Raw genomic sequence first — 21184 nt, forward strand, 5'->3', positions numbered from 1 at the left:
GTGCAAGCTCCTTGCAAGTGTTGAGTGGACCACGAACTGGCCCAAGTCAGGACTTTGTGAGAAGCCCTGGAAGAGGCCAGTGATGGAGCAGAGAAAGCAAATCAGTGCATCCATAGGCCTTTCCCCGGACCAGAGATCAGCCACAATTGCCAAGGGTACCAGACGGGTCTCAGCTCCAGCTGAGGGTTTGGGACTGTTCAGAGCCTGCCCGCCTTCTCTCCCGGTTTACTACCGAACACTGAGGCGAACAGGTGGGGCTCTGAAACCATCTTTCCCATTCCCAGAGCCCCCCCAGTGACACGGGCACACGCGAGCCGACCTAGGCAGCACAGGCCTCCAAGAGGCCCAGCTCAAGGGGGATTTTGCAAGTCCCCAGAGACTCAGAGGGGAGTAGGGTTGGGGTCCCCTCAGATGGAGGCCAGCCACAGAAAATTTCCTCCAATATAGAGGAAGCGGGAGTTCTCCTTTCGTAATTTGAGTGTCAAAGTTAGGTCACCGGTGACTAAGAGTGTCTGAGGCTCGGGGGTGTAGCAATGCTTAAATATCAGGCCTGGTTGTCTCCAGCGATAGCAGACACCTGGACTGGGACACACGGGACAGGAGAATGGCCAGCCTACAGACCCTGCTCCTGGCTGTCCTCATTGTTCTGACTATGGCGCTTCAAGCAACGGAGGCAGGTGAGGCTGGGGCGAGCGCAGGCTCCCTGAAGAAGCCAGGGTCGCCCCCGGGGCATCTTTCTGGTGCTGCGGGAAACCACACTGGACTGAGAGTAGATACCCCAGTCTGCCACTGGCTGTTGAGCTAGTCCCATTGCTTCCTTGTGCCTCCACTTACACATCTGTTAAATGGGTAGTCTTGAAGGCTTAGGCCTAGGGTCTGTCTCAGCTGGTTGGGGGTTGTGGTAGGCATGGCCAGGGATCCTCTTTCCCAGAGAACTGCAGCACAGGGCCCTGGGGTGTAAAGAAGGAGCCGCCGAAGAGGGGCAACTGGGGTAGGAACAGGAGCTGGGGCAAGGAATATTAGCTGGGAAAGTTGGTCCTGCTCTCCTACCACCCCATTTTTATTCCAGAACCTGCCCTCAATGGGGTCCTGACTTGTCTTCTCCATGCCAATGTAAACGCTCTTGTCCTGGGTTAGGTTGGGGAAGGAACACTGGACTGGGAGTCCGGCAGCTCGGAGCAATAATTGCTCAGTGATTGGGGTTCCTGAGTGCTTTCCCTGAATGAAAGGCCCCACAGAGTCAGTGCTATTATTACTCCCTTGGTCAGAGGAAGAAACTGAGTGACTTCCCTTGAGTGCCCAGCCTTTGTGATTGGACTCTGCCCAAACCCTTGTCCTGACTCTCCAGAGTTGTGCTGTGTGACTCTGAGCAAGTCCTCCCCCTTCCTGGACCTCAGCCTCACCATTTGCTCCATGAAGGCAGCTCAAGTGGATGTGAACTGAAGCAGACTTCTGAATTACCTGGGTCGCGTCAGCGTGCCCATCTGGTTCAGGCTGGGAGTCAAGCATTTCTGGCAAGCTCCTGGTGATGCTATGGTGCCGGTGTGGGCCTCACTGAAGAGCAAGGTTCTGGGGCTCCTGTCAGTGTCTCTGGGTCCCATCTAGAAGCATAGGACCTCATGGATCCTCAGTTGTTCTCAAGTCCTCACCTTTGACCAGACTGATTCAGGGTAATGACTTTGGGCCCTCAGTGGCTTCTCAGAGGCCCAGGGTTGGGGACAGGGGAACTTGGGGGCCCAGAATCCTATTAACCTTCCATGTGAGAACAGTAAATATGGGCCAGAGGTTGGGGCCGAGGGAGATTCCTCTGAACCCAGCCTGTGACTCCTCTGAGTACCTCTCTCACCCCCAGGCCCTTACGGAGCCAACGTGGAGGACAGCGTCTGCTGCCGGGGCTACTTCCGTTACCCCGTGCCCCACCGTATGGTGCGGAATTACTACCGGACATCGAACTCCTGCCGGAGGCCTGGCGTGGTGTGAGTGGGGCCCTGGGGAGGCCGGGACTCTGAGAGCCTGACGGGGGTGGCCCCGGCGGGCTCAGGTGCCGGTGGGTGGGGGTGCAGCTGGGCTTCCAGATGCCAGCGGAAGGGCTGGCTTGCAATAGATGGGACAGCCCGGGCTTGGGTGTACCGAGAAAGAATACCATGTGATCATTCCAGAAATATCATGGGGTGTCTACTAGGCGCCAGGCAGCCTGCCAAGTTCCGAGGCTGCAGAGCTGAATGAACAGAAGTGCCCCACGTAGGCCCGGTGGTGTGGGCAGTAGGGAGCTCTAGGGCATGGGGGACGGGGTGTAGGTAGTATGCCTGGTGCTGCAGAGTCTTTAACAAAGATGCTCCCATCAGAAGCATCTTGGATCTTCCCCAAGGTCCTGGGAGTTACCCAAGGCAGCCATTCTTTCCAAAAGAAGAGTATTAAGAGCGTGCCCAGACAGTGTTTGATCCGGACCAGGCATTGCTCTGAGCATTACTGCATTGAGACCCCTGATCCTCACAACAGCCCTACCGGGAGGTTCGATGATTCCCATTTTATAGATGGAGGAACAGGCTCAGGGAGGGGAAGTGACACACTCAAAGTGGCCCAGGCTGGAACCGGGCGGGACTCCTTCTTGGCTCCTTTTTCTCAGTTTCTTTGCTTCCTTTCCCACCTGGCCTGTCCTTTCCGGGGCAGCCTCTCCAGCTGTTCCTCTGGCATCTCCGAGCCTGCTGCCAAGCCACACACTGGGGTGGGGGCGTCATGCCTGGGGACTCCTGACATCTCACAACATCCTTGGGGCTCTGTCATCTCCTCCTCCTCCTCTTCCTCCTCACTCATCTCTATCCCTCAGATGGGTTTGCAGGTGACTAACAAAGAAGGCCCCTGGGCCCCAAGGACAGGCTCTTGCTTGAAAGACCAGAAGCAAGTCCTGGGCTAGAGGATGTCCTACCAACAAGGGTGGGGGCAGAGTACCCCAAGGGCCCAGCTTGAGGTTTGCCACAGTTTGGGCGAGGGTGGGAGCCTTTGCCCACAACTGCTGTGTGATGTTGGGCCAATGTGCACCTCTCTGTGCTTCAGGCCTTTCAGAGGGGCCTGGGTGGGGACACTTCACAAAGACACTGCCCCCTGAGAGTCCAGTTCACAGCAAGCACAGTGAGTCTGATCTTATCAGCTCTGGCACTCGGGCCTGTTGCTTTGCCTCAAGGGATTGCTGTAAGGATTTATTAAGAAAGTTGATGTTAAGGGCTCAGGCCAGCCCCTAGCACAATTATATAGTCCCTCCTGTCCTCTCTGCACTTCAGTTAGTATTAACTTGTCAAATGTCATCAAAATCCTATGAGGTTGGACCATGGCTATCATTCCCATTTTACAGATGTGGAAACTGAGGCTCAGAGAAGTTAACGGACTTGCTAACAGGTGGCAGAGCTAGGATTTTAACCCAGATAAGCTGGCTCCAGAGTTCATGCTCTTGGCCACTATCCAATACGTTCTCTCCCAAGGCAATGCCAGCAATGATCATGAGACTCCGGGGCCATTCTAGTCCCCGGCCGGACCTGGCACTCAAGGCTGAGGCTGAGGGACTCAGGGTCTGGGAAGTTCTCCCCCTCTCCTCCCTAAGAAATGTGTTTGCAAACAGCAGGTGGCTCATAAATGCCATGCTTTCTGGGCGGGATGTGGCATCCGTCCTGCATGTTAATCATCATGTCGCTGTCATTTCCCCCTTCCAGCTTGCTAACCACCAGGGGCCGGGAGATCTGCACTGATCCCGAAGCGCCCTGGGTGAAGAAGGTTCTCCAGAGGCTGAAGTAATGAGGAAGGGTCCTGCCCTGATGACCGTGGCCTTGGTTCCTCCAGGAAGGTTCACGGAGCCCTCCCTTCCTGCCATTACAGCTGCTCCCCGGCCAATGACTCTGCAATCCTTGGTCTCCATCCCTGTTGCTGTCACTCTCCACACTGTCACTCATTTCCCCTCTCCCTTCTCCAGCCCATCCTCCACTCCCCTGTAGCCAGAGGGTCCAGAGTTCTGGTCAGTCACTCCCCCGCTCAAAACCCTTCCACGGCTCCCCACTGCCCTAGACAGCGGTCAGAGCTGGATTCCAGTTCCCTGTTCTCTGAACTCATGCCGTATATTTCTACTTCTGGGTCCTCGCCTGTGTGCTTCTGACACCCACAATGTCCCCGTCACCTGCAAGTGCCCTCCCCACCAGCCCGCCAAGGCATTGCTCAGCCGAAGCAGCCAGTAACTGAGGTTTATTTTTATTATTTTTCATTTCTTTTTCCTTTTATGCTTTGGTTGGCAGAGTCAATGCCTGCCATTTTCTGCCAAAGAGTCCTAAGGGACACACTATTTCTAAGTAATTGAGTTCCTTTTTTTAGGCTTCCACTGACCCTCTGTCCCTTCTAAACAGCCATGATTACAGTCTGCCTAGGATTTTGGGGACTTGGGAGTTTGTCTTCCCACCTCCCTGGCTGGATCAAGATCCGCACCTGAGTTACTTCTGTCTCTTGGCCTCCAGGACAGAGCACAGGGCCTAGCCCAGAATTTGGGTTCAGCAACTGGCCGCAGACTGAACCCATAAAAGCAATATCCTTCTCCGACCCCTAAAGGCCCTCACACATCAATACAGGGACTCCAGGTCATCCAGGGAGGAAGCAGCCGGTCAATTGCGAAGCCCCCGATTTGCTCAGATTCATCTTTCTCCCCCACGTTACTTTGTGTTGGGTCTCTTTACCCTTCTTGCTTCCCCCAGGCTTTTACTGCTCCTGCAACCTCCAAAACCCAGGCCTGACCATCTCTGAGTCCCCCACTTCCCCTTTCCCTTTCCCCATGTAGCTGATGACTGAACGCTATGGTGTGAATGACTGCCCTTGGCTTGGTACTACAAACTCTAGTTATATTTGTATATGTAAAGGTGGCAAATGCTGAAGAGGCCAGATGGATGATTGGGAGAATTTTAGGGACTCTGTGGGATAGGGACACGGAAGAGCGTTCCTGGCCCTGGGAGGAGTATGTGGGGTATAGTGAAGTGAAAGAGACTTGGGTGGAGTTGTTCTCAGGTGGCTGGGGCCAGGCTAGGCCTGGGACTCGAGACCTAATTGCCCTTTCTTGGGGACAGTAGGTTCCCCAGGGAAAGGAACTAAGCTTTCTGTGTGCTAGTTCCTTTCCAAGGGACCCTGGAGAAGCTCAGTGGGCGGCCTTTGCTGTGTGCCCTCTCTGAGCCTCACCTGAGAACGAGAACACCCACTCTACAGGGTTGCTGTGGGCTTAGGTCTGAGGTACGGGGAATGACTCTGCTGGCCATGAAACTCAGTGCCATCCAGGGCCTGTGTCCCCGCTGGACCGCAGCCCGAGGTCATCTGCCCAGCACGAGAACTGGAAGTGTTAACCTGCATGCTGCCCCTCAGGTGTCCTGGGATTCCCCCTCCCTTCCTGGCCTGCCCCTGCCCCTCAGACCTTTTAGAAAATAAATCCTCAGCAACAGTGTCTGCTTTGTTCCTTGTCATTTGCTGTCCCTGTGAGGTGGGGTAGGGGACACCTGGCCCCTCTCTCCCAACGGGAAAGCCCTTCTCATTGACATGTAAGTCACCCTGTGAGAGGGTGGGGAGCCAGGGCTAGACATGAGGACCCAGGAAGTAACTGCTCAGGTGCCAAGAAGGAAACCCAGACATTGGTCCACCAGGCCTGGTGCCCCCTGGGACCACCTGTCAGGAGGACCTGATGAAATCCTTCACTCCGTCCCCAGGCCTAGAGCTCTAAGGAGCATATTCATTCATTCAGTAATTCATTCATCAATCCAACCTCAACCTTCCCCCTTCAAGGGTAGACACGAAAGAAGAGGAGTGTATGTTAGTCAGGAAAGTCTCTTGACTGTGGGCGACCTTCCATATGGTCATTCAGGGACCCGGGCTCCTCTAGGGCCTGGACTTCTCCCCATCACGTAGCAGATGGGGTCAGGGAACAGAGGCTGGTCGGAGGGCTATATGAGCCAGGCCACGTGACGTTGGCAGAACTCAGGCACTTGGCCACTCTGACTGCAAAGGATGCTGGGAGGTACAGCCAAGCCATGTGTCCATAAGGTACAGGGAGTTGGTTTGGGGAGCACCTAGTTCATCTGATGCTGCGCTCCCCTGGGCCCCCAAATGAGCCTGCTCTCCTGGAGTTCCTGGACTCAGCTCACACTGCCAAAATAGAAGAAAGGACTCTTCATCCCTCAGGACAGGGACAAGCATTGAGAAGGGCACATGCCACAGATTCAGAGAGACCCTCACTGGCTGAGTGTCCAAAGCAAGTTGTGTTGTCCTTCTGATCCTCAGTTTCTACCCCTGCGAACAGGGAGTATAAAAGCAGATGTGAGAATCCAATGAGCTAGGAAGATACAGACAGCCTGATAACAACATGGGCAAAGACTTGAGCAGGCATTTCTTCAAAGAAGATAAGCAAATGGTCAACAGACACATGAGAAGAAGCTCAACGTCAGTAATCATTCGGGAAATGCAAATCAAAACTACAGTGAGATGCCACCTCACGGCCACTAGGATGGCCATTTTACATATATACACACGCAACAAGGTCGGCAAGGGGGAGGAGAAACTGGAACACTTGGGATTGGTGGCGGGAATGTAAAATGTTGCAGTTGCCGTGGAAAAGAGCGTGGTGGTTCCTCAAAAAATTACACATAGAATTACCATCTGAAGCAGTAATTCCACTTCTGGGAATAAACACAAAAGAACTGAAAGCAGAGACTCCGACACATATTTGCACACCCATGTTTAGCACGGCATTCCACACAATTGCCCCAAAGTGGGAACAGCCCGAGTGTCCATTGACGGTTGAGTGATACGCACAGTGTGGTCTGTACAATGGCATTTGGCCTTAACGAGGAAGGGCATCCCGGCACCTGCTCCCACATGGAGGAAGCTTGAAGGCATTATGATAAGTGAAGGAGGCCAGTCACAGAAGGACAAATGCTGCGTGCTTCTTAGAGTGCTCAGACTCATGGAGACGAAAAGTGGCAAGGTGATTTCCAGGGGCTGGGGGAGGAGGGAACAGGAGTTACCCAGTGGGTCCAGAGTTTCAGTTTTGCCAGAGGAAAAAGTTCTAGAGATGGATGTGGTGATAGTCACACAGCACTGTGCACTGTAATCTTAGAAATGGTTAAAATGGTAAATTTTGTGCTATGCGAATTTCACAATAAGAAGAGGGTGTGAGCACAGAGGAATGCCACGTACATGCGGGCAACCCTCCTTACTGGCCAGAACTGGGAGCTGGGCAGAGCTAGGTGGGGCAGGGCTGTGCCCCAGGGGCCCTGGAGATGGCCACCTCACTGGCCATCCTGCCACCCTGGGTCCCCACAAGAGTGCCCTGGCTCCCTGCCCTGCTCCCCACAGCTGTTTCTGTTCTGCCTCCGGGACTCGGGGAAATCGCTCATGTCCCACAAGATGGGTGCGGGTTGCCTGCTCTCTGGGGCACCCAAGAAGGTGTGGGCAGGGACCTCCCATCACCCCTACCCCGCTGACCTCTGAGGAAACTTGCTTTCCTACTGCCCAGCTGCCGCTCCACTGCTTAATCACCCATGTGGCTCCACTTGTCCCTCAGCTCCTCTTTGCCCCGCACAGCATCCTCAGCCCCCACTCCAGCTTCCAGGTGTCTTCCAACTGCAGCCTCTCTGCCCAGTCCCCCCTCAGAGCCAATGGCATGGGGCCATTCCCCATCCCCTGCCCAGGTCCAGTACTTCCCAACTTGGGTAGGTTTTCCCCCTGCCTGGAAAGGTGTGTGAAAATCCTGACTGGCTGTGTAGTGCAGGTTCCTTGGGAATCACAAAGGGAACGCTTCTCCAGCGGAGCCATTCGTGGGATAACCCTTCTGTTGTGGTGGCTGCAGTGAGGAATTCCTGCCAAGAATGTGGCCAGGATTGAGCCTGTAGGCCTCACTCCCTATTTACAGGAAATACATAGGAGAGGGGAACAAATTCAATGACATCGTAATTCGAGAAATTCTTGCCAAGAATGTGGCCGGGATCTAATCAAACCTGCAGATCTAACTCCCGGGTTACAGGAAATACATAGGATGGGAGAACAAATCAGATGACACAATAATTAGAAAAATTAAGGATAAGAACAGTGCGTAAGACAATGGTCTTGACTCTTTGAAAAGACAATGTCACGTAAAATACACCGGGGCGGGGGTTGTCTATTGTAGACTAAAAAGAAATAACCATGCACTATGCATGAACCTAGATTGGGTCCTGGTTCAAAAAATTAAAGAAGGAAAGAGAGGAGGAAAGGAGGGAGGGAGGAGGGAAAGAGGAAAGAGAAAGGGAAAAGAAACAATAAAATACAGTTTTTATACATTTTGGGGGACAGTTAGAGAAATTTAATATTAACTGAATATTTCATGACACATAGGAATTATTGTTAATTTTTCGGTGGGATAATGGTATTATATTAATAAAAAACAGTGTCTTTACACTACGGAGGTGCACGCTGGTGTATTTCAGGGCAAAATATCAGGCATTCATAAGTTATTGTGAAATGGCTCACCAAAAAAATAAAAGATGACGTAAATAAGGAAAAATGCATACATACGATCATTGAATGTAGGTGGCGGAGATATGAATGTTCTTTGCCCCAGTTCTTCTTTGTTGTTTAAAATTCTTCTAAAAAACAATATGAAAGAAACAAAGCAATACTCTGCCCATCTTCTGGTTGAAACGTCACCTCTCTCGCTCTGCCTTCTCTGATGCTTGGATGAGAATGAAGGCTTCTCTCTCTCCCCCAGGCCTTGCGCCTTCTCTCTCCTGCTGAGCTGGGGCTCCCTGCAGCAAGGACTTGGCTTATGGACTTGCCTTTGGGTGCCCCGTCCCACCAGCGTGCCAGGCACACGCCAGGGCTCAGTAACAGACATGAGTAGCTTGTGCATGCCAGGCAGTGAAGAAACTCTTCAGTTTCGTTATCTCCCCTAGTGACTGACTTGCGAGGTGGCTGTTAGCCTCCCATTTTACAGGTGGGGAAGCCGAGGCTCCAAGAGGTTAAGTCGGTTGCCCAAGGCGATACCGCTCATAGGTGGTGGAGTCAGGTTTGGCTCCAGGTCTGGCTTTCAAGCCTGGCTCCTGAGTCCGACCGAATTGAATCCGAACACAGTTAGTCTTTAACACCCTGATGAGATAGGTGGGGTGACTGTTCCAATTTTGGGGGTGGGAAAACTGGGCCAGAAAGAGGCAGGGGACATCCCCAAGGCTTGAGCAAAGAAAAGCAGGGCCATTCTCTGTTTTGGCAGCTGTTTTGTGCCAGGCTCTGAACCGGCACCTTATTGGATAGTAAGCTCACTTAATCCTCATTATTCAAAGTGGGGGTGGAGGGAGGTGGGGTACCCTGGTGGTTATGAGCTCAGACCTCAAAGCCAAATGACTGGGACAAATCCAGGCTCCCCTGCTTCCTGGCTGGTGACCCTCAGAAAACACCTTCACTTCTGCATACCTGTTTCCCCACATATAAAATGGGCCACAGCAGTGGTATTTGGCTTACACCCTGGGTTTGCCATCATGTTAATCATGCAAAGCACCTAAGACAGTGGACGTTGGCCCACACTGGGGGTGGTCCTCCCTGCCAAGCAGAGTCCAGTCTCCGAGCTCCACACCCCCTGGCAGCCCTACTGTGCTTGGGTGAGAGCGGTCACCTGGCCTTGGGAGCTGTTACCCCTCTGCCCAGACCACCCTAGATGAGCTGGCTCTGTAGCTGGGACAATGACTCAGAGACAAACTGGTTTCCCTGTGGCTGGCAGCCCAGAGACACTGTTACATAGAACGGGCTCACAGCTGCGTCCCAGCCCCAGGCTGGGCCACTGCCTTCCGGGAAGATGTTTAATGACGCGACATCGCTGCTGCCAACATCTACAGAGGTGTCACCCAGGTCTGATGGGAGCTGCTGGCAGCTCAGGCCCGACCCTGTTGTCCCAGCAAGTCAGAGCTATGAAGCTCCCTCCCGGGTGGGCTAACCCAACTCCCTCCTCGTACAAATGGAGAATGGGGGCCCCAAGAGAGGCGGGACACACTGCAGAGTGGAGGATAAGCAGCGAGTTGCCTGGGTGAGGTTGGTAGCTGTGTTGTTCACAGGGGCCAGAGCTGGAGATGCGAGTTGGTGCAAAGGGGAAAGGCCAGGGAGGGGGGCCTGGAGGCAGGGACACTGGGCCCCTGTCCGTGCCCTGAGCTGCCCACGCCCCTCCTCATGCCTAGTGTTCTACCCTGTGGCAGGTTCCCACCCTGACGCTTTCTATGTCCTGGGGTGATTCTGCCCCCTCTCTGGGCCTCAGTTTCCCCATTTGTCCCTATGACATTTACTGTACCAAGACCCTGTTTACCAGGCTCCAGGCCTGGCTTGGGGGATGTACTGATGAACAAGTTCCCCCAAGAAGAGGCTTCAAGGGGTAGAGGCTGAGGGTCCTTTATGGTGTGGGAGAGACTCCCCCCAATCCAGAATAGAGCTTGTCAAACCCAGTCCTGCCAGGCCCTGGGTCCCCCTGGTTTGCTGGCAGCTAGCATTCCCTATTTCCTGGCCCCTCTGTCCTTTGTTTATTATCCGCTGAGGAGCTATGGCCCCAGGCGGGACCAAAGGGCATGTGCCAGCCTCCAGCAGGGAGGTGACTGGATAGATGGGAAGAGAGGAGATCCTTTGAACCGTAGCAGCGCTGGTCCGGCCTCCCTGGCAGGTTCTGGTTTGAGGAGCCATCCTGAACAGCCCGCCCAGTGCCCCCACTGCCGGCCCTCACTCAGCTGAGCCTTCAGTTCCTTGGCAACACTCTGAGGAATCTCATCCATACACTGGCTCCCTGCCTTTCCCCTCCCACCGCCAGCCTGCAGGGGGGCTGGGAGTCGGAGGGGAGGCGGAGTCTGTGAGCTCCTTTCTTATAGGAAACCAGAGCTCCGTAGGTCGGCTAGGGGCGAGCGCTGAGCCCAGGAGCCGGCCTGGCCACCTGCCCTCGCCTTACCTGGATCCCTGCCTGGACCCCCGCCCGCCCTCAGCCATGGCCTCACCGCTCTGCTGGCTGCTCCGCTTGGCTGCCCTCTGCCACCTAACAGTGCTGCTGGCCGGTGAGTAGGGGGACGTGGCATGAGCGGGCTGGGGAGCCCCCAACCCCACTTCTGCCCCTCCGGCCTGATACCAGGGTGCCAGACCTTCCTGGGTAAGACTGAGGTCTGTGGCAGCCCCCTCCCGAGGGATGTGCCACAGGGGGATGCAGGGCTGCCCCTCCCGAGGGACAGGTTTGGCCCAACGAGCAAGGTGCATACTGCATGGAGCTCAGGGAGCTAGCTGGTGAGGGAGGGCCAAGGGTGCCAGGTATGGGAATGCCAGGAGGGCGAGGGCCGGGAGCAGCCAGAGGTGGCTTCTGCTGGGTATCAGGGTAGGAGCCTTGGTGGAACCCACGGTTAATATGTAACCCGAAGTCCAGGCTCCTGTCTCAGCCTGGCGCCCCCGGGCTGGGCCACAGTAGGCACTTCCTCCTGCCCTGATTTCAAGGCCACCCCAGCAGTAGGGGGCCCAGGATCACTGGAGGTCAAGGTCATTACAGCTTGGAGTAGGCTCATCATTGTTGCTCTGGTCTGTAGCCCCAGTCCTCTGCCCGTGTCTCTCCCATGCGCTGTCATTCTCCTCCAGGTATAGCTTAGAAAGCATCTGCACCTCCAGTCACTTGCTTTCTGGAACCTGGGACCTGGGAGGGCATCATGTATCCATCCCACCTGCCATGATTAAGATGGAGGCCCAAAGAGGTTCTGAAACTGGCCTGAGGTGGCAGAGCCAGCAAGTAGGGCAGGAGAGGCTGGGGCTGGATGCAGCAGGGAGCAGGGACGCACGCTCACCCGCTCATTGGGCTGCACGGCCTCCGGGAACCCTCTGAGTCAGCCCCCTCCCCAGGGAGTGCCCAGGCCACCTCGCAGGCTGGAGCTCCAAGAAGGCGGCTGCCTGCCTTGGGGCACGCAGTGAGTCTGGGAACATGGGAGCCAGCCTCCAGCTTCTAGAACACCTCCACGGAGCAGACTGTCTCCTGAGTCCCTCTGTGTGGGAAAAACCCACTAGCAGGGCAGGAAGCAGGTGGGTGGGGATGGCATGGGTGGAGTGGGTGACATGTGTGGCAGATGCCAGGTGTTGCTGGCTTCCTGCTTCCTGGGCTTGAACACTGAGGCACCGAGATATTTGGGGACAGTGAGCCTTGAGAGAGGGCAGCGAGATGGAGGGGTCTGCTGAGGCCCTAAATGGGGTCTTGCCTTCTTTGTTCCCAGCTACTGCGGTTTTAGGTATTTTGGAAGTGGGAGGAGGAGGAAGGTTATTTATACTAAGCCAGGGGTGGCAGTGGGGGGCTCCTATGCTAGGGTGGAGAGGGGACCCTGGGGGGACCCTGGATGCTCTGTCTAGCAGCCTAAGGCTTCAGGACCATCAGGTTCCTGTTCTAATCTTAGTCACTGACTTTGCTGGGAGATACTTGCATTATTCCAACCTTTCTGAGCCTCTGTTTCGCCTCCTGTAAAAAATGGGCATTCAGCCAGGCCCACCTTAGAGGTCCTCACCCTCTATGACATCGGTGCCTCTCAGAGGCCCTCTGGGAGCCCCTGCAGGACTAGGGGGTGGTCCACCAGCCAGAGAGGCCCCGCGGGGGGCTGGGGGCTTCACAGCTGCTGCGAGGCTGGTGGAAGGCAGCTGAGTCAGTTCCCCAATGTGGGCTTGCGGGGCTGTGTCAGGGAGGAGGATCCTCTGCTTTATGTAACAAACCTGCAGACACAAGTCAGAGCAGAGGATTTTGTCCCCCAAGCACTGACGCATTCGCTCCCACTCAAGCCCCGACAAGAACGGAAAAAAAAAAAAAATCTGCTTTAAGCTTCTGTAGTCTGCCCCCTGCTTAGTGGCGGGGGTGGACAGGGAAGGCAGGGTAGGATAAATTCAGGGCGTCAGATCCAGGCCACTGTCAAATTTAAATAAAAATTCCTCTATTGCTCCATTTGTTAAGATCCTCTATGTCACCAAGTGCTCCCATGTGCATTTTGTTGAGTCATTCAACAAATTTTGATCCGGCACTAACTATGCGCCAGGCACTGTTCTTGGTGCTGAGACCAGGTCAATGAATAAAACTGCCCAGGATCCTAGCTCTCAGGGTGTGAAGATCGATTGGTGAAAACAGACAATACACAAAATAAACCAGTAAACAATTTTATCTGGTGGAAAGAAAAAAAACATTGTGATTTTTTTTTAAAAAAAGGGGAGGTAGAGGGTTGGGGGAGGTGTTGAAATTTTAAGTAAGGGGTCAGGGGTGCCTCCCTGAGAAGGGAGCACCGAGGGAGGCCAGGAGAGGCCATGTGGGTCTCTCCAGACAGTGGTCCTCCGTGGGAGGTTTGTCCTCCCAGGAAATATTTGGCAATTTCTGGAGATATTTTTGGTTGTTGCAAATGTCCCACCATTTTTGGGTGGGGTGGTGGGCAGAGGCCAGGGATGCTGCCAATCATTCTGTAGGACACAGGACAGCCCCTGTGATGAAGAACTATCTGGTCCAAAATATCAGTGGTGTCTGCTGTTCAGAAAACCCTGCTCTAAGAGTCCAGATATTTAAAAATTGTTCCTCACAGCCACGCTGAGAAGTAGGTGTTATTGTACCCATTTTACAGGGAAGGGAATTGAGGCTCAGAAAGCCTGAGTGACTCATCCAGGACAGGCACCGGCCTGAGCCCTCTCTGTCACCTCTCTCTAACATTCCTGTCTCTCTCTCTAAACCTCTTAGTCGTCCTTGAGGACCAGCCTTAGAGGCACCTCCTCCAAGAAGCCTCCCTGATCACTTGCAGTTGGAAGTGGTCTCTCCCTCATGTAAACCCCAGCACAGCTGGGATATGTTTTAGAACAGGTGTTTCTACCTGGCGTTTAAGGCAGCCTGGCAAAGTGGCATACCTAGAGCCTGGGAGGACAACCCGACTTGCCACTAAGTAGCTGTGTGGCCTTGGGCATGTCATTTAACCCCTCTGATTCTCAGCTTATGCATCTGTAAAATGGGGATAATAATACTCCCTTTGCAGGGATGTTAAGGATTATTGAGAGCAGATGTGTGTGTGTGCTGAGCACGGGTTCCGATACATAGTAGGTGCTGGAATAAGAAGTGCTCTGATGTTTTGCAGGTGTGTTTTAGCTGCCCATTGGCTGGGAGCCTTCTGAGGGCAGAGGCGGGTCTTGTTCTTCCCACTATTCCTGGCAAGACAGGGGGTCTGTGTTTGCTGGTTGACTGAGTAAACACAGCGACCTGGTAGTATTTATTGGGATGGAGGTTATCTTTCTAAGCTCAGCACCAGCACCTGTGGGAGAGAGTTCATGGTGTAAGGACAAGAGGACCTGGGTCTTTGTAGATATTGAAAAGTAATTCAAACAAGGTTGACTGAACCAGGACATGGATGGATGGATGGATGGATGGATGAAAGGACAGATGGATGGATATAGATGGATGGATGAATGGATGGATAGGTGGGTGGAGAGATAAGGAGATTGAGACATTGTTTCATTTAGTGAATGTTTATTGAGTATCCACCTTGTGTTAGAAAATATTATGACACCAAGACAGACAAGTAAGTGCCTGCCCTCCTGAAACTCATGTGACAAATAAAGGACAGGCTGGATGGAAGCATTATCTCCACCTACAGGAAGGAAAACTTGAGTTCTAAGAAGAAACCCCCACCTCCGAGGTTACTTATACAACCTTCCCTGGGCAGGACCAGAAACAGAGCCCAGCCAAGGGCCTTCAGGCACCATGGTAGAGGGTGGGGACTTTGGGGACAAGCTGACTTTGTGGATCCTTAAAGCCCCAGAGGGGGACGATGGCCTTCCCCATCCTGGGAAGTTGAGTCCAGAGAGCAAACTGACCTTCCCTAGCTGATCCCTCCTGCCCATTGGGCAGCTGCCCCCTGGCTACAGTCACCCAGGGGCACCTTTTCTCTGGGGCTTTTCCCAGGAAGACACCTACCAGGCCAGTCCAGGGCGCTGCCTCTTGTATCTACTCAGCAGGACCTGGGTGGGCCGCAGCCGAGTGATTTTGAGGTCCTGCTTGGGGAGGAGGGAGCCGAGGCAGTACGAGGACTTTCACATCCTGGTTCCGAAAAGAGAAAGGCAGCCCATGACTCAGGGACCAGCAGCTGGGAGCTCCCCCGACCCCCGCCCACCCTGGGAGCTACTAGTGCATGTGTGCGTATCCACATACATGTATCTGTGCACGAGCAGCGTGTGTTTTGGTGGAGCCTAGGGATTGGCTGGGGCCTCTTAAGAGCTAGGTAAGATCAGTTTGCTCTCTACTCCACTGCCGTGGAAGTTCTGGCCTCTGGATTTTTACAAAGCCTTCCGGGGTCTTGCTTCTGCTGCCTGTGACCTGGACCCAGAACTGAAACTCAGTCTCTTCCTCATTTTTCTTCCATACCCCTGCCCAGCTTTCACCAAGCAGAGTACATTTTACTGAAGATTTCAGGGAGGAGGAAGGTGGAAATGCGATGCAAACAACTCCAAATGCTTATGTGAAATATTTAGGGCCCTGACCAGCGTGGCTGAGCTGGTTGAACGTTGTCCTGCAAAGTGAAAGGTTCCCCTGGTTCAATTCCCGGTCAGGGCACATATCTGGGTTGTGGGCCGGTCCCCTGTTGGGGCGTGTGTTAGAGGGAACCAACTGATGTTTCCCTCATGCATTGATGTTTCTCTCCCTCCTTTTCTTCCTCCCTTCCCCTCCCTCTAAAATAAATAAATAAATAAATAAATAAAGTGCCTATCTTTAAATATATATATCTATATATACATATAGATACATATACATATACATATACATATATATATATATTTGGGTTTCTCAACTGTTGAGTCACCTTCACCCTGTCCTGGGGTTTCTCTCTGGCACCAAGTGGTAGGCAGCCCTCTGAGACCCCGCTCTTGACAGGACGAAGTATGGTCTACTCAGCAGCCCCCCACCTCCTGCCCACGCTCCTTAGAAGGCCATTGTACTTACATATTAAAATTTTTTTATTATGTTATCTGCTACCTGTGCCTGGTTGTATGTATGCCTTTATGTGTTTGTGTGTCGGGGTATACATATATGTGTTTGTTGGGTGTGTGTGTGTACATGTCACAGGTAGGCACATGAAATATGGATGGAGAGAGGTCTGGGGGTGTCTCAGAGATCACAGGAATCTGTGAAAATGGGCCCCTTGAGGGCAAGGGATGGGATGGGCATATTGTCGGGGATAGTTGTGCAGGTGACTTAATGGGGTAAAGGCAGGGGGCAAGGGGGAGGGGCAGCACCACAGACCCAGACGTGATGATGGGAGCCTGGCCTGGTAGGAGAACCAGTTTTGTCATTTGCTGGCCGGGTGGCCTCAGGCAGATCCCTGTCACTCTCAGACTCCTCTCCTCTGTTTACAGCAGACCAACTCTAGCAACTTAATTTTCAAAATTAAACACTTACTGTGTGCCAGGCAGTAAGAGTCACAACTCTGTGACGTAGATACTATCATTGTCCTTATTTTACAGGTGGGGAAACTAAGGTACAGAGATGTTTGGCCAGAGATGGGGGTGCTGGGCGTGGCAGGGTGGGAGGCTGAGGTCAAGGGCCTTGAAGGCCAGGTGTGCAGAGCGCTGGGGACAAACTGTCGTGGGGCTGGGAAGCCAGACGCCCCCGGACAGTCCTGCTGACTGGGGACTTCTGTGGGCTCAGGCCAGCACCACGGCTCGAACAAATGCAGCAACGAATGCCTGAGCATGACCGCGGAGATCCCCGTGCGACTTCTAAGCAGCTACAAACGACACGATCAAGCATCTTGCCTCAAGCCCGCCATCATGTAGGTACTGCCCTCCCGGGCGCAGCACCCCTACCAGGCCCTGGGGGTGGTCCCAGGCTTCCGCTAATCCATGTCCGCATCCTCCCACTCCCACCCCGATTCCTGGCCACGGGCCTTAGCATGCTATCTGCTTGTGGCGGGCTGATTCCTTTGTTGACCTTAATATTGTGCCACAGGCAAGGTGGGGAGCGGCTTCCTGCATGGCCTGTGGCCCAGAGCAGCTAGGTGGCAGGGGGGCGGGGCGGGGGGGTCATTTCTCCTGGGCCAGAGAGTGTTCTGTGCAGCTCTGGAGCCCACGGGTTTCACGGGGCGGGAGCGCACGGGGGTCTCAGAGTGCAGGCTCCAGCACCCAGCAGATGTGGTGTGAACCCTGGTTGGTGGCCCTGGTCACACTGCCTGCCCCTGTAACATGGGTAATTGGGAGGACGAAGCGAGATAAGGTAACTGAAGTGCGTGGCAGGGTGCCCAGAAGCTGCTGACAATGAGAGGCAGAGATTGTCATTTCCGATCAACCAGAGAAGAGGATCTCTATGAGATTGGGCAGGAGTCTAGCCAAGCCAGCTCCCTCCATGGCTTTGGGGACCCCCGGCCATCTTGGCTGCTTGCCCCTCTGGGGTGCCTCTTGGGTGCTGCCCTATCGCCCAGCCCCGAGGCCTTCCTCCAGGGCTGACCTTCGGGCCCTCAAGCAGCACAGCCAGATTCAGAGGCCTGGCAGCTAGAAACAGCCAAGGGGTCTTGGAAGTGTAGGCTCAGCAAAAGGAAGTAGTCACACGCATTCCGCCAGCAGGTCCATCGGCGGTGCAGTGGCTTCAAGCGGGGCAGTGCACTTCTGCTCGCTGTCTCTGCTCCCCCACCGGGCTTGCTGCCCCCAGGCTTCCCCATGTATGTGCTTCCGTTTTCTAGGGGAAAGGGAAGCACCAGGGAGGGATCTCAGCCCCAGGGGCTGCATTGGCGCCCGTGGGGCCTATAGGGTCACGTTACCTTTCTGAGCCTTCATTTTCTCAGCTGCAAAATGGGAGCGAGCATGGTAGCCCCCTTGCAGGAAGCAGGAGAGGTTTAAACAGGCAAAATGCCTAGCATGGGGCATGGCAGGGGTCAAGGGCCCCAGTCAGCTCTGAGCTGTGGTCTCGGCGGTGGACCAGCCACACACGGCTTCAGAGGAAGCTCAAGATTTGGGTGGCACTCGGGGTCCCCATGAGGCCACCATATACGTGACAGTAGCTCACTAGGTGTCCTTTTAACCCGAGAGCACACACTAGCAGGGAAGGATAGAGGTCCAGCGTGTGGCAGCCTGTCACTGAGGGAAGGAAGATGACATTGTGGCATTGGGTCCTTTCCAGAGGGAGACAGTCCCACCATGGAGCATGCCAGTCATACACCTGGCAGCAAAGGACACCTGTGACCTCACCCCCCAATCAAAAGACTCACAGCCCAGAGCCCCTGCCTTAATGGCCAGAACAATATTATTAACATTCTTATTATTTTCAGCTATTCCTGATCTCCTACTCTGAACCAGGTGCTGTACACGCTTTTTGTTTTTTTACGATAACACAGAAGCAGGGTGACCAACTTGTCCCGGTTTGCCTGGACTGTCACGAGAAGCCCTTCATCTTGAGAACCTCAGTCCCAGTTTTTCTGGGACGGTTGGTCACCCTACAGAAAGTAGGTATCTTACCTACACTTGTCAGGCGAGGACTCAAGAGTTCGCGAGGTTGGGTTACCCCAGCTAGGCTCGCAGCTAGGAAGCCGTGGGGGCAGGATTTCCACTGGGTCTGTTCACTTGCAGAACATTTGCGTGGTATCTCTGCTCCACGTGGCCTCTGGGCATCACTGGGTCCCTGTCTTCCTCCCTTGTAGCTTCACGACCATTCGGAAAAGAACCTTCTGTGCTGATCCAAAGGCGGAATGGGTCCAGAAAGCCATGGAGCATCTAGACCGCAAGAGCAGCACATTTGAAAAGCAGATCTCGGGGAAGCCCAGCACCACCCCGGCTGCAAGGGGAATGGACAGGTCTGCGGTCTCAGAGCCCAAAGCCAGTTGGCAGGAGGCACCGAGGGCCTCGGGGACTTACCCAGAGCTGCCTACAGGAGAGGTCGTTTCCTGGCAGGCCGGGCTCCCCACCGCTTCAAAGGCCCTGGATGGAGTGCCTTCAGCTGGGCCAGAGACAACTGAGCTTTTCAATGGCTCTGCCATCATCACAGCCACATCTTCCCAGAATTCTTCTGCCTACCAGCCTGGGTCAGATCTCTGGGCTGAGGAAAAGGCCTCTGAAGCCCCCTCCACACAGGCCCCCTCCACCCAGGCCCTCCCCACCCAGCCCCTCCCCACCCAGGCCCTCCTCACTCAGGCCCCCTCCACCCAGGCCCCCCCCACCCAGACCCCCTCCACCCAGGCCCCCGCCACCCAGGCCCCCTCCACCCAGACCCCCTCCACCCAGGCCCTCCCCACCCAGACCCCCTCCACCCAGGCCCCCTCCACCCAGGCCCTCAGCACCCAGACCCCCTCCACACCGGTCCCCACTCTTTCACACACAGCCGCAGTGGACAATATTGGGTCTGAAGGCCAATCTGTGTGGACCAGCGGACAGGATCCCACGCCAGGGTCTAAGGAGATGGATCCCATTTTAGCTCACACGGATGATTTCATTGGGTCTGGCAGCGCGCCCCATGCCCCTGTGGTCCCTAACTCCTCTGAAGAGGCCCCCAGCAGGGAGCCAGGGGCCTCAGCCAGCCAGGCCCCCAAGGCCCGCCAGGGGTCTAACCACCTCACTACTCCCACCCCCGACCCTCTGTTATCTACCAGGAGGCAGGCGGTGGGGCTGTTGGCTTTCCTGGGCCTCCTCTTCTGCCTGGGGGTGGCCATGTTCGCCTATCAGAGCCTGCAGGGCTGTCCCCGAAATGTAGTGGGAGACATGGTGGAAGGGCTTCGCTATGTCCCACGGAGCTGTGGTAGTAACTCTTATGTCCTGGTGCCAGTGTGAGCTGCCCGCTTGCTATGTCTGGATGTTCACCTCTAAGAGCTGCCTGGGGTCCCCCATCGTCACTCACACCCTCACCCCAGGGCCTGGCCTGAGCTGGGATGACCGAAGCAAGGAGGCAGGATCCTCCAGGTGGGACTGGACTGCCCCCAGTTTCTGGGTCGACCCCAGGAGGCCCCCTTGACCATCCTTGACCTACCGGAAACAGAGGGGGGTGGCCTTCACAGCTCACGCCAATGTTCCCGGGTCAGAAAACTCTCTTCTGCTGCTGGCTGGTTAGAGGTTTCCTTTGACACTATCCCAGCCCCAGTGAACAATTATTTATTGACTGCTCAACCCCTCAGGCCCATGTCCCCATGTAGGTACCATGGTCATGCCATCTATTAGTAAGCCTCCGGCCAGGCCCTCTGCCCACTCCCTCCAACCTCATCATGTCTCTTGGTCCCGCTGTAGTCACCAGCCACCCCGGCCACCTGCGGTGCTATCTCCCCTGTCCCTTGTACAGAGCCCATGCCCCAGCTGGGGACTGTGTCTTCTTGCATGAGGTGGGCAGGAGTTTGCTGGTACTGCTCCCCACGAAGGCCCTGGCCTCAGTTAGACGCCGTGGGAAGGGGAGTTGAAGTTACCAGTGGTTTTGACCTTTTTCTCTCCTCCGTCTGTGCTGCGCAGCGAAGAAATGTGGACAGCAGAAGTGTGACAACAACCTGTACCCCTGACAGGCGTCACTAAGTGGTCCCAAAAGCCCTTTCCCCCGACCCTGGGTACAGCCTTACAGCCGACCTCAGCAGAACAGCTTAGCCAGTCTCTTCCCACCAGCAAGACTGGCACATCATGGGCCCCGTCACCGGAGGGCCTGCCAGCCCAGTCCTGCCCTGTTGGAGGAAGTCAGCACCGTGGGCCCCCGGGGGGTGGGGGTGGGGGGCTGGGCGGGGGTACTTGTAGGGCAGAGACCAATTTTAAAGGACCCTTCCTGACTTTAAGAACAGCCCCTCTCTGTGTCCACCAGGCTTACATGGACGCTGAGACAGCCCTGGTGACATGTGACGGGCTGAAGAAGGTGGGGAGGCCTGCAGGCTCCGGGGAGGGCTGAGTAGCTACACAGAAGGGTCCAGGGAGAAGCTGCGGGGAGCAGTCACACTCTGTGTTAGGGACTTGGGGCCAGCATTTGGTCTCTCTACCTGTGGCCAGGCTTCCCCACCCTCCTCTCCGGCTCCCAAAAAACACTGTTCTCCGCACACTGTCTTCTCCCCATGGCGGGCAGGGCCAGGAATGTCCATGACATTTTCTATAAGCTCAGAAGTTACCGTGTTTCTTTCTGAAAGGAACTCTGTCCAGTGGGGAGGGACTCATAGGGTAAGGGAAGCTGTGGCCATGAAATCAAGGGGTTCCTTTT

At 54.9% G+C, this 21184-nt stretch overlaps 2 protein-coding genes across 2 annotated transcripts; both read left to right on the forward strand.

Annotated features, from left to right (window-relative positions):
* The first annotated feature begins 584 nt into the window (after positions 1-584).
* On the forward strand, positions 585-4797 carry CCL22 (C-C motif chemokine ligand 22). Its single transcript, XM_090260124.1, has 3 exons — positions 585-677; positions 1853-1976; positions 3705-4797. Exons 1-3 carry the CDS (start codon positions 605-607, stop codon positions 3784-3786), a joined length of 279 nt encoding a protein of 92 aa, XP_090116250.1. The 5' UTR covers positions 585-604; the 3' UTR covers positions 3787-4797.
* A 5999-nt stretch (positions 4798-10796) lies between these two features.
* On the forward strand, positions 10797-20706 carry CX3CL1 (C-X3-C motif chemokine ligand 1). Its single transcript, XM_090260251.1, has 3 exons — positions 10797-11063; positions 16691-16814; positions 18672-20706. Exons 1-3 carry the CDS (start codon positions 10997-10999, stop codon positions 19792-19794), a joined length of 1314 nt encoding a protein of 437 aa, XP_090116377.1. The 5' UTR covers positions 10797-10996; the 3' UTR covers positions 19795-20706.
* Positions 20707-21184: the final 478 nt, after the last annotated feature.

The sequence above is a fragment of the Furipterus horrens genome, unplaced genomic scaffold (assembly GCF_987537825.1).
Source record: "Furipterus horrens unplaced genomic scaffold, mFurHor1.1.pri manual_scaffold_13, whole genome shotgun sequence".
Taxonomy (NCBI): Eukaryota; Metazoa; Chordata; class Mammalia; order Chiroptera; family Furipteridae; genus Furipterus; species Furipterus horrens.

What these genes read in the sequence shown, in the direction of transcription:
- CCL22 (XM_090260124.1), top strand. Translation starts at nt 605, where the DNA reads ATGGCCAGCCTACAGACCCTGCTCCTGGCTGTCCTCATTGTTCTGACT. An exon ending in GCTTCAAGCAACGGAGGCAG is followed by an intron (nt 678 to 1,852) that starts GTGAGGCTGGGG and finishes TCTCACCCCCAG; the next exon opens with GCCCTTACGGAGCCAACGTG. An exon ending in TGCCGGAGGCCTGGCGTGGT is followed by an intron (nt 1,977 to 3,704) that starts GTGAGTGGGGCC and finishes TCCCCCTTCCAG; the next exon opens with CTTGCTAACCACCAGGGGCC.
- CX3CL1 (XM_090260251.1), top strand. Translation starts at nt 10,997, where the DNA reads ATGGCCTCACCGCTCTGCTGGCTGCTCCGCTTGGCTGCCCTCTGCCAC. An exon ending in CCTAACAGTGCTGCTGGCCG is followed by an intron (nt 11,064 to 16,690) that starts GTGAGTAGGGGG and finishes CTGTGGGCTCAG; the next exon opens with GCCAGCACCACGGCTCGAAC. An exon ending in TGCCTCAAGCCCGCCATCAT is followed by an intron (nt 16,815 to 18,671) that starts GTAGGTACTGCC and finishes CCTCCCTTGTAG; the next exon opens with CTTCACGACCATTCGGAAAA.